At 41.8% G+C, this 12,948-nt stretch overlaps 1 protein-coding gene across 1 annotated transcript in view; it reads left to right on the top strand.

Moving 5' to 3' along the window:
* LOC118847913 (protoheme IX farnesyltransferase, mitochondrial) overlaps window positions 1-12,948 on the top strand; it is a 127,504-nt gene that overhangs the window by 88,282 nt on the left and 26,274 nt on the right. Inside the window, exon 5 of the mRNA XM_036756606.1 lies at window positions 1,379-1,449. Within this exon, the coding sequence (XP_036612501.1) occupies window positions 1,379-1,449 (71 nt within the window). The remainder of the gene's footprint in view (window positions 1-1,378; window positions 1,450-12,948) is intronic.

The following is a 12,948-nucleotide window of genomic DNA, read 5'->3' as shown; positions in this document are numbered from 1 at the left end:
ACATTTCCTATATCATTTAAAAACAGAACAAAACTTACAATCCTTCCATCCCCACTATTAATCATTCCATATCTCTCCTTTCCTTCCTAACTGGAAAGAGTCCTGCTTAGAGCCTCTGTTATCATTGCTTAATCCTTTCTAAATCCTCTGCAGTCTGCCTTTTCACCTCATCATTCATCTTTTAAGGAATGCCAGTTGTTAGCATGTTGTAGTAGATAGCATACTGGAACTGGAGACAGGAGTGCCTGGATTCAAATCCCACCCCTGACATTTGCTAGGTGTGTAACCATGAGCAAAGTAGCTTTATTTCTCTTAGCCTCCATTTCCTTACTTGTAAAATAGGGATAACAGCAACTGTAGTATCTACCTGACTTGTTTCTTGTGAGGCTCAAATGGTATATAGAAAACACATTGCACATGTTAAAATGCTACTAAAATGTCAGTTATTTTTATTCTATTAAATTTAAACTGCAATGAAATTTATTATGCAATATTTTGATGTTTCAGGGACTTGTAATGTCATCGTTGTGGGTATTTAGTGATTTTGAGAGTTGGAGGGCTTTCAAGTCTAACACATATACAAAGAATCCCTACTATAATATAACAAGTATTTATCCAGCTTGAAGACCTCCAGGACCTCCACTTGATGCAGCCCAGTATACTTTTAGACAGTTGTAATGTTAGAAAGTTTTTCCTGACTTTAAGCCAAAATTGCAACTTCCAAAAAAAATTACCCCTCGTTCTTTTTGTGGGGGATAAACAAAGCAGGTCCAACTCTTCCATATGATAGTCCTTAAGCAGATATTGTATCCCCTCTGAATCCTCCTTTTCAAGCTAAATGTCTCCTGTTCATTCAGCTGATCCCAGTATGATATGCATTCAGGGTCTTCACTATACTGGTTTCTGTCCTCCAGATATTCTTGTTTATCGGTGTTCTTCTTAAACTGTGGTGCCCAAAACTGAACGTAATACTACATACAGATACAATCTGACAGGGGCCAGAGCACATTGGCATAGTTACCTCCATATTCTGGGGAAACCTATCACTTGTAATGTAACCTCAAATACCATTCACTCTACTATACAAATCTCCATCCTTCTTTCAATAGTAGATAATTTTTGAGAATTGATATGGCCAAAAATTTCTTTATGCTGTAGCCAGTCTGGTGTTGGGGCCCTTATGTAGTTTGGTCCTCAAATGACAGAAACACCACAAAGGGTCACTTCTATGGCACAATGAAACATCAGAGTAGAATTTCAATAAGTTACTTTCTAAAACCTATAATATTAAGAATAAAGTAACTAGAAAGGTAATCCTTCTTGTAAAAATAATTTTAATACTTTTTTGTCTCTTCTGTCATTTTATTTTTCAATGCAGTTCTTTGAGGTTCCATTTGATTCAAATATGAACAGAACAAAGAACAGACCTCTGGTTCGAGGACAGATCAGGTAAAGTAATATATACCCCATTTGAGTAATACATTGATCTTATTCTTTTTATGCCCTTTCTTTTCATTGAAGAAGAAGATCATTCCATGCATGGGGGACAGCCAGAGAAAATGTTCAGAACAGAGAACTGAGAGAATGTCTTGTTTGTAGAACAGCCAGGAAGCCAGTGTTAAAGGATTAAAAAGTACATGTGGGGGGAATAAAGTGTAAGAACATTGAAAAAGTAAAGAGGGATTTAAGTTATGAAGGGGTTCCCAAACAGCATTTTGTTTTTTATCCTGGAGGCAATAGGTAGCCACTGTTGTTTGTCCTTTATTTTTGAAGAAGACTAATGACATCAGTTGATTGAGTAGAGCAGTGACATGGTCAGACCTATGCTTTAGGAAAGCCATTTTGGTGGCTGAATCTCCATTCATGGATTGTAGTGGAGAGAGCTTTGAGGCAGGCCGACTCACAGGCAGACTACTGCAATAGTTCAGGTGTGGGGTGATGAAGGAAGGCCTGCACAAGAGTGGTGGCAGTGTCAGAGGAGAGAAGAGATTGGGAGAGATAGGAAGGATGTTACAGAGGTGAAATCAACAGGTTTTGGTAACAGAGATTGGATATAGGGGATTAGAGATAGTGAGGTCTGAAGGATAACCCTTAGGATTGTGAGCCAGAGGGAGTTGGAGGATGATGTTGCCTTCCACAAAAATAGGGAAGGTAAGAAGGGAGAAAAGTAATGAGTTCTGTTTGGGACATGTTTATTTTAAGATATCTATTGGATAGCTAACTTGAGATCTCTGAAAGACAGTTGGAAATTAGAGATTGGAGGTCAGCAGAGAGTTTGGGGGCAAGAAAGGTAGATTTGAAAGTCATCAACATGGAGATGGTAATTCAATTCATAAGCACTGATGATATCACCAAGTGAAATAGTATAGAGTGAGAAGGGAGCTCAGAACAGAACCTGAAGGATACCTTCTATTAGATTTAAAGTTATAGATACATAAGTATCCATTGAAATTATTGAGCAAAGGAGTCATAAGGGGAGAGTGGCTTTTAAAGACCACTTGTGTGACTTCAATTGCAGGACAGGTTCAAGTGAGACAGATTGAAGCCAATTCATTTACAACCTTATTCATTTACTACATGTAAGCCATTACACGTGAGGAAAGCTAGCTAGATTCTCCCCATTCTAATCTATAGAATACAGATTAAACTTTCTAAAACAGCATTCTATAGTCCAACTTCCTTTGCTTGGCATTCAAGACCCTCCACAATCTAATCATAGCTAATCCTTCTCGGCTTATCTTCCACTACATTCTATGTGGATGTACCATCAAATAAGTTTTTTTTTTCTTTTTTATATCTTTGTGCTTTCTTGTCTCTCTACTACTGTTCACAAGATTTCCCCAAAATTTCCATTTTTCTTTCAACATCCAAATTCCAATTTCTGTCCCATGGTTCATTTGGATGTGTCCCACTGACACCTCAAATTCAACATGCCTGTAACTAAGCTCATGTTTTCCCCCAAATTATGCCTATGGTCACCTTGTCTTTTATGTTTGCAACCTTGGGATTATCTTTAACACTTGTCTCTCTTATGACTTAAGGAAATGGGGATATGTAGCCTGGAGAAGAGAAATATGGGGAAAATGAGAGAAGTTAGAGTAGATAAGGAGCTAGTCAGGAAAACCTGAGTCCAGGTCCACTTCTCACACATTGACTGTGTTAACTGTAAACCTGGCAAATCATTTAATTTCTCAGTAAGGCAACTCTAAGACTATAAGGTACAAAATAGATTCCAGTGTACATTGATAGATGTTGCCTTGACAGAGTTCCCCATACCAATGAAATCTCAAGACTGGGTGATAGTATTTAAACTCTCATTCTTTTTGGTCAAAAAGAATGAACTAGAAGCAATGGGTGGAAGTTAGAGAGACATATTTAGTCTTGAGGTAAGGAGGAGCTTCCTATTAGGGACCCAAAAGTATAATGGATTGGATTTATTCTGAAGACCAAGTGTATACATTATTCTGTGTTACAGAGCATTAATTCTTTCAGGATATAATTCAATTAATCAATTTAAATAAGCATTTAAGTACCACACACTGTACTAGGCACTTTTACAAATATCTCGTTTGATCCAGTCCTGCAAGGTGGGTGCTTTTGTTATCCCCATTTTACATGCGAGGAAACTAAGGCAAAGGTTTGTGCAAGGTCACACAGCTAGTAAATGTCTGGGATCTGGCCCCGCTCTCCATTCACTGTGGCATCTAGGTGACTCTGAGAGGCACCCCTCTAAGAGGTAGCGAGAAACAAAGAGAGGAAAAAGTATGAAATAATAGCATGGAGAGAAATGAATAAAATTTTAAAAGTTTTTGTAGGAATAAATCCAATGTAGCTAAGATTAAAAGATTAACTGTTAACTGGGAAAAAAAATCCTTACAGCACCTTTCTTTAATAAATGTCTCATTTCCAAAATATATAAGGAACATATCCAAGTTAATAAGAGCCAATCCCTAATTAATAAATATTCAAAGAGTATGAACAGACAATTCTCAAAGAAAGAAATCCAAGCTATATATAGTCAAATGAAAAAATGCTCCAAATTATTAATAAGGAGAAAAATCCAAATTGAAGCAGCTATGAGATTCTACCTCACACCCATCTGTTTGACACAGTTAACAACAAAGGAAAATCACAAGTGTTGGAGGGACTATGAGACAAAACAAGTGTATAGATAACCTGTTGGTGAAGGTGTGAATTGGTCTAGCCATTCTGGAACACAATGTGTAACTATGTGCAGAAAGTTACTAAACTGTATCCCCTTCAATACTACTATATCTACACCCAAATGAAATCAAAGAAAGAGAAGAACTATACCTATATATACAAAAATATTTGTATATATCCTTTTGTCATGGCAAAGAACTTGATACCTTGGGGGGTGGGGGGGGACCGGTATGTATCAATTAATCTGGCTGAATGAATTATGGTATATAGATTTAATGGAATACTATTGTTCTGTAAGAAATGAAGAAACTGTTTCAGAGGTTAACTGGGAAGACTGGTATGGACTGATGCAGAACCAGCAGATTGTTATACTACATAACATGTTAAGATTGTAAAAACATACAGTTTTGAAAGTTTTAAAATTTAATCAGCACAGTGGTCAATCATGTTTGTAGAAGACCATTGATAAATAATGCTGCCCACTTCCTGACAGAGGTAATACACTAATAACCAAATGAGACAGACTTTTTGGAGTTGGCCAATGTGAAGATTTGTTTTGCTTAACTATACTTTTTTGTTATAAGTTTTGTTTTTGTTTTTTTTTTCTCCTTGGGGGTTAGGGATTAGAAGGAAAATAAATAAAATTTAATTTAAAAAGAAAAAAAACAAGTAAATTGTAGATGGGGAAGCATTACAAAGAACATGATATAAGAACATGGCACATTAACCTCATTTCCTTTTTTTAACTAAACTAGTAGAAGAAAAGAATGCTATGACTATAATTTAGCTAGATTTTAGAAAAACTTTGATAACCAGGAACCAGCATTGTGTAATGGAGAGAGAGCTGTCCTCAGAGTCAGGAAGACCTGGGTTCGAGTCCTACTTCTGACACATGTGATTTGTATAACTCTACGCAAATCATTTAATCTCTCAGGACTCTTAACAAGACTATAAGTTGCATAAAAGGTGCTGCATTTTTTTTTTGGTGAGGTTTTTTTTTTAGAGGGGGGAAGGTAGGGCAATTGGGATTAAGTGACTTGCCCAAAGTCACACAGCTAGGAAGTGTGTCAAGTGTCTGAGACTTGATTTGAACTCAGGTCCTCCCAACTCCAGGGCTTGTGCTCTACTCACTGCACCACCTAGCTGCCCCCAAAGGTGCTGCATTTGTAAAGGGAGTTTTCTCACTCAGGACTTCCCAATGAAATAACAGATCTAGTCACAATCCTTCTCTCTCTTGCAAAGTATGTCATAATGATAGAAGGATAGGGATTAGGTGGTAATATAATCAAATGGATTTAGAAGTAGTGGGATAGCCAGACCAAAGAATAGTTTCTAATGGTTCAATGTCAGTGGGATGGGAAGTCCTCCAGTTAGCTCTGTGCAGTTTAACATTGGTTTCAGTGACTCAGAGGCATAGATGGTATAAGACCACTCTGTACCAAGGTCCCCCTCCTTCTTCCAAGTGGACTAGGCTAGTTTTTTTATAGAAAGCTGTCCTTCAGACTTGATCGGCACGGGGGCTTGGCATGTTCTAAGTTGTGGGGAGTTTAGTACAGGCTAAACTGCTGGGGGGAAAGGAGGGAGGCCTCAAGCTGTGTCTCCCTTGACAGTTTTCTAGTAGCCATATTGACCTAGCTTCTGAGTTATCTACTGGCACAAAAAGTCTCACCCATGCTGAGTTGGGATCTTCCAGACTTGGCAGATATCTTAAGTCTGTGCACATCACCATACTCTGCTGACTTAGTTACATTTCCATATGGGGAGTGGAGGGGTATGTCTACCCAAGCTAAAAGGTTTTAGTATCTTTGCTGAAAATAATTTCTGTGCTATAGCTAGGTAAACCTTCTTTTATTAACTACTGAATGACCTTTGAGTTTTTCATTTCGTCCCATCACTAAACTGAGTCAGGCAGTTATGTATACATAGATAGAGAGCATGGGTGTGAGTTGACAATGATGGGATGATTTCAAAAAAATAAAATTAAGGGATGGGAAAGAGGGATGCACTGGGAGAAGGGAAAGGGAGAATGAGATAAATTATCTCATATAAAAGACTTTTGGTGCAAAAGAAAGAGCTTTTACAGTGAGATCATGGGGAGGGTATCAGACAACATTAGAACCTTACTCTCATTGGAATTGGTTCAAAAAGGGAATAACATATATACTCAGTTGGGTTTAGAATCTATTTTTCCCCAGAGGGAAGAAGAGGAAGGGGAAAACAGAAGAAGACTGGGCTGTTAGCAGGTAGGGCATGGGGGCAGAAGCAAAACACTTTTGAGGAGGAGGCACAGGGGGGTGGTGGGAGTGGGAGAGAGGGGTGGAGTTGTTTACAAGAAACACACTTGCATCAGAGAGATTCACACAGAATAAAGGAAAGAGGCTGGAGCAAAGTCTGTTATGCTTCAGTTGAAGTAAAGGAAAGCAGAGGTAGCACTCATGATCTTAGACAAAACAAAAGCAAAAATAGATTTAATTTTAAAAAGCAACAATTAATTAATAAGCAAAGAATCTCTGTTTTGTTAAAAGTTAACATAGATAATGAATCAGTACTAAACACATGCACCAAATGACATAGCACTCAATTTCTGAAAGGAAAAATTAAATGAATTACAGGAGGAAATAGACAGTAAAACTATACTAGTGGGAGATCTCAACTTTCCCCTCACAGAGCTAGATTAACCAAAAAATGAGAAAGAAATTAAGGAGATGAATAGAATTTTAGAAAAGTTAGATATGGATACGTGAGCAGGAGCAGAAGCAGGCCTGGGGCTGAATTGCTGGCTATGGTGGCAATCCCCAGGCCTCCCATCCCAGTATGGGAGTCTGTGAGAGCTACGTGAAACAGAAGTGCAGATCCTACGTCCACAGCAGCAGCTACTCCTAAGGCTTTTTGCCCACACTCTAAAGGTTTGAAACTCACCTTCTTGAACTTCCTGGAGCCATGATGACCCAGTGTTCATAGGTGTTCTCATCCCTCCCTTCCTCACCCAGAAAATACTGCCCTAGAAAAAACCCTGGAATAGAGGAGCCAGAAGTGGGGATTCAGTAGCCTTTTAGCTCGGGAGACTGGGGAGACGGCCCCTCTTGTGGGGTAGAAGGAGACCAGTACAAGAAGAGAGGTGTCTCAGCAGGCCTCACTTCAGCAGACCAGTGGGGGTTCCTGAGCCCCAGTGGGTTGGAGCCCACAAGCACCAACACCAGGATCCCAGATGTGCCTTCGCAAAGCCAGGGGAAGTGGCAGACACCAGCAGAGACAACTGCTGAGACCAACCATGCTGTACCACAGCCTTAGGGGAAGTAGCCAGACCACCCCTCCTCCACACCTCACACCAGGAGCTTCAGTGTAACCCAAGGGAAACACAGAAAGACATCCACCTGGCCTTGACTTTGGCACACACCAGCCAACTCTAGCTCAGGACAAGGTGAGCAGGAGCATTACATAGGCTCTAGAAGACAAAACCAGAGGCCACAGCACACAAAGACAGTAACCAGGTCCCCAGTTCCCAGTACAAGAAGCTTGGGACAGAGCCCTCTGGGCCCCAGAAGCAGAGATCCACTTTAAAAGCCAGGAAAAAGGCAGGGGGTTGGGGCAGAGCCAAGATGGTGGCTGGAAAGCAGGGACTTGCTTAAACTCCCCGCCAGATCCCTCCAAACACCTATAAAAAATGGCTCTGAACAAATTCTAGAGCTACAGAACCCACAAAATAGCAAAGGGAAGCAGGGTTCCAGCCCAGGACAGCCTAGATGGTCGCTGGGAAGGGTCTATCGCATGGAACTGGGAGTGGAGCAGAGCAGAGCCCAGTGTGTGCTGCGCCAAGACCAATCAGAATGGGAGCTGGGTGGAACAGGCATAGCGCCCTGAATCAGTGAGCTGTGGCAGTTACCAGACTTCTCAACCCACAAACACCAAAGAAAACAGAGAAGGTTAGTGGGAAAAACTGCAGGGACAGAGTGAAAGGAGTTTGCAGTTCGGCCACCACCGCAGGGGTGGCGGAGGTGGTGCAGCTCTGAGGCTGCTTCCAGAGCTACAGCTGCAGTTGCCTCTGGCAGCAGGTCCAGCTGGTGGGAGGAATTAAGCAGTGGATTAGAGTGGGAGTGCAAAACCTACTTTGCCTTGCCTGGATCTGGGTCACAATCCTGGTTGGTGGTTCTTGGGGAAGAAGGAACACTGGTGTGGCAGAGCTTGCTGTGTAGAAGTAGCTCTGAAAATAGCAGCACAGCCCCTCAAGCTTGGGACAAAGTACTGTCTACAAGCAGTAGAACCCTGACAAAAAAAAAGATTCCAAAGTCTAAGTCTGAATCTGAGACTGTTTTCGCTGACTGTTCATGTTCCCTTGAGCTTGTAATTCATGAGATTTCAGTATTAGGGTAGTTGAAGGGAATACAGACACACACACACACATATTTGTAGACAGAGGGCACAGGGTGAGTTGAATATGAAGGGATGATATCTAAAAAATAAAATCAAATTAAGGGATGAGAGAGAAATATATTGAGAGAGGGAGAAATTTTACCAGAGGGTAAAATAGTCCCTGAAGGAATCCATTGATCACCGTGCCCTGAAAGAGATCCCAAACTGAAAACTCCATGGAATATTATAGCCAAATTCTAGAATTATCAGGTCAATGAGAAAATGCTGCAAGCAGCCAGAAAGAAACAATTCAAATGTTGTGGAACTACAGTCAGGGTCACGCAGAACCTTGCAGCTTCTACATTAAAAGATAGGAGGGAGTGGAATATGGTATTCTGAAAGGGAAAAGAGCTTGGGCTACAGCCAAGGATCAACTACCCAGCAAAACTGAGCATAATTTTTGAGGCAAGGAGGTGGAAAATCAATAAAATAAGAGAATTCCAGACTTTCCTGATGAAAAGACCAGAGCTCAATGGAAAATTTGATTTTCAAATACAAAACTAAAGAGAGACATAAAAAGGTAAACAGGTAAAAAAAAATCTTGTTATTCATTAAGGGTAAACTGCTTACATTCTTATGTAGGATTATATTGTTTTATATATGTTACATATATGTCAGTCTTGAGAGTGGAACAGTTTTGACAATTAAAAGGGTTATGCATAGAGAGTGTCAGTATAAAGTAATGATGTGTGTTGGCAAACAAAATGGGCTCTTAGCACTCAGTTCAACCAAGTGCCCTTGAAGAGTTTGGCCTTTGTTTCCTTGATTAGATTGGGTGTCCTTGGTGACCTCCTTGCCTCAGTGGAGGGCCTAGTTTACACATGGGTTTGAGTGACATGTTTGGGACATCAGGCTTTTAGACCACATGGGTTTAAGCTGCCTATTTGTGAAGATTTTAGGTCACATGGGTGAGTCGTATGTGTGACTCACCCCTGACCCTGAAAAAGATATAAAACCAGGGTTTGGCTTTCTCTTTTTCGGAGCTCTGACCCACAGCTGTGGTGGTGCGTGACTCTGGGCCAGCCCTTGTCATGAGCTCCCAGGCTGAACTTGGATGTTGGTAACTATGAATTGTATTTGGACTGTCTGTCGATGTTTGCAATTTGTTTGTATTTGCTCTGAAGTTCAGGGTGCTGGCTTTTTCCCCTGAACTAAGTGAATGGTATTTGTATGCTGAATTAAAGTAAGCTTGTTAACCCCTTAAGGTTGCTTTCCTTAATAAAGCAGATCAAAAGAACCTGTGTTGGCAGCATTCTTGTTGTTGGGCTTGTGCTGGTTTTTCACCCCCACAGCAGCTGCTAGCGGAATTGTTATAACAAATGATGTACTTGTGGCAGGATCTGCAGATTAAAAGGAAAGTATGGCATGTTGGGTTACTGGAGTGGTTGAGTGTTTCCCAGTTTTTGGATTGCTCTTTGTACTTGGGGTGTCTATGGTTTTATGGAGCCCCAGGAACAACAAAGGCATGAAGGAAAACAGGCCAGTGGAAGTGGAAGATAATCCCTCCTTCCAGGGGCTTGAGTTGATAAGCCTGGCTCTGCAGAACTGTGCTGAAAGGGCGAATGTTGTGAGATCATATTGTATGCGGAGTTTTGAAACAGGAGCAGAGAACTGCCTTCCTACAGACTTCAGAGAAAAGACGGAAAATGGCCTTCATTCATATTTGGCGGGAGCAGCTGGTGAGGAGAGAGAAAAAGCTGACGATGGCTGCCGACATATTAACCCCCATGGAGTGGAGGACTTCTTACATGGGAACTTTGGAAAGCTGTTGAGCTGCCTTGGAGCTGACATTGATAAGGTAAGTGGAAAGGTGGAGAATCACCTACATCACAATCACCATTCAGGCAGAATCCAGGAGAGGCCTGCCGGAGCTAGACTACCAGGAAACCATGAACTTCGAATTCAGCCCTTGGAATTCAGATGGAAACTTTGCAGCAAGGAGCTAAGTGTGCCTCTTTGCTGCCTCCCTCTGGGCCTGTTTAGGACCCAGGAGGGAGGGGTGGATTTGTTTATGGTGGGGTGGGGGAAGTACCTTGGACCTCCTGGGACCCCACCCTGTTGGTTTTATTACCCAGCCACCCCTCAGCACTTGGAAGCGGGGACTGAAGCAGCATGGAGAGGACAGACTCCCAACAGAACTTTGTTTGCACCTTTTCTTTGAGTTGGGACTTTGCGTGCCAAGAGGAAGCCTGCAACAACAATGTGGGGAGAAGGACATATCCCCAAGAGAACTTTATTTGGACTTTTTTGTTTGTTCTCTTTGGAACTTTACTAACTAAAGCATGCGCATGCCTGAGGGTACTGGGAAGAAGCCTGCAATGGCAGTGTGGGGAGGAACCACCCCCAAGAACTACTGTACTTGGACACTCTGATTGATTGAAGAGATTAACTTGCTTTGTATTGTAAACAAGTATTTTGGGGGATGGTACTAAATGATATGTTTTCTTATAATTCCATGATTGACTGAAGAGATTAACTTGCTTTGACCTAGGGATGGACATTTGAATTGTAAACAAGTATTTTGGGAATGATTGATTGAAGAGATTAAGTTGCTGGGACCTAGGGGTAGATTATGTTTGTATTGTAAACAAGTATTTGGGATTGACACTGAATGATATGTTTTGTTTTGTTGTGAATGATATTTTTTAGTTTCCTGCTTGATTGGATCCCAATGTACAATGCTTCTATTTGTTCCAGGATCCATGGCCATTTAATTTAGATTTTTGTTATGCCATGGAATCTGGAAGGGGTGGAGTGTATTGGCAGTCAAGATGGGCTTTTAGCACTTATTCAAGCAAGTGCCCTTGAAGAGTTTGGCCTTCGGGGGTTTACTTGATTAAATTAGAAGTCCTTGATGACCTCCTTGCCTCAAGGGAAAGCCTAGTTTACATGGGTTTGAGTGACATGTATGTGAGATCAGAGGCTTTTAGACCATGTGGGTTTAAGTCACATTTTTCTGACGCTTTTAGGTCATATGGGTAAGTCATGTGTGACTCACCTTTGACCCTGAACAAGATATATAAACCCAGAGGTTGGCTTTCTTCTTTGGAGCTCTGAGCCACAGCAGGAGTGGCACAAGACTCTGGGCCAGCCGTTGTTATGAGCTCCCCGGCTTTGGAGAAAACTCAGATGTTGATGCTTCTCTGCTAACTGTATATTGTGATTTCGTCAGGCTGAAATCTGTCTGTTGATTCATGTTTATTTGCTCTGTTTGTATTTGCTCTCAAGCTCAGGGTGCTGGCTTTCCTCCCTGAGCTGAGCGAATGTTTGTCTGCTGGGTTAAAGTTAACCCCTAAAAAAATGGCTCTGAACAAGTTCTAGAGCTACAGAACACACAAAATAACTGAGGGAAGCAGGTCTCCAGCCCAAGACAGGCACAGCTCAGCATGGGCCCCACCAGGACAGACTAGGCACTGAGGAGATCGGTTGGAGCAAGCCATAGGGCCCCGAATCACTGAGCTGTGGCAGCTACCAGATTTCTCAACCCATAAAGGCCAAAGACAACATAGCAGGTCAGTGGGAAAACTGCTGGATCTGGGTGAGAGGAGTGCATGGTCGGCCCCAGGTGGTCGAGGTGGTGCAATGTGGGGGCTGCAGCAGAAGGAAGCTGCTGCAGTTGTGCTCAGAGCTCCAGCTGTGGTTGCTTCTGTCCCCAGGCCCACCTGGTGGATGGAGTCAAGCAGTGGATCAGAGCAGGGGTGCAGAGAGCACTTTGCTAGTGCAGAGGCAGGGTTCTCTTGCTTTGCCCTGCTTGGATCTGGGTCACAGTCCTGGTTGGCAGTTCTTGGGGCTGGAGGAGTGCTGTTGTGGAGAGCTTGCCATGTAGAAGTAGCTCTGAAAACAGCAATGCAAGGCCCCTAAAGTTTGGGACATAGCACTCGTCATTCTGAAGGCAGTCATACCCTGATAAAAACCTCAAGGGTCAAGTAGTTGGCTCGGAACGTGGCCAGTCAGCGAAAGACTCAGAATCTTTTTTTTGTTGACAAAGAAGATCAAAACATATACCCAGAAAAAGTCAACAAAGTCAAAGGGCCCACATCAAAAGCCTCCAAGAAAAATATGAATTGGTCTTAGGCCATGGAAGAGCTCAAAAAGGATTGGGAAAGGCAAGTATGAGAAATAAAGGAAAAATTGAGAAGAGAAATGAGAGTGATGCAAGAAAATGATGAAAAACAAGTCAATGATTTGCTAAAGGAGACCCAAAAAAGTAACACTTAAAGAATGGACTAATCCAAATGGCAAAGGAGCTCTGAAAAACCAATGAGGTGAAGAATGCCTTAAAAGGCAGAATTAGCCAAATGGAAAAGGAGGTCCAAAAGACCACTGAAGAAATTACTGCCTTAAAAATTAGAATGGAGCAAGTGGAAGCTAGTG

This window comes from Trichosurus vulpecula, chromosome 4, assembly GCF_011100635.1.
Source record: "Trichosurus vulpecula isolate mTriVul1 chromosome 4, mTriVul1.pri, whole genome shotgun sequence".
In the NCBI taxonomy this organism is placed as follows: domain Eukaryota; kingdom Metazoa; phylum Chordata; class Mammalia; order Diprotodontia; family Phalangeridae; genus Trichosurus; species Trichosurus vulpecula.
Note: the sequence above shows the minus strand (reverse complement) of the source record. Positions and strands in the feature narration are given on the sequence as shown.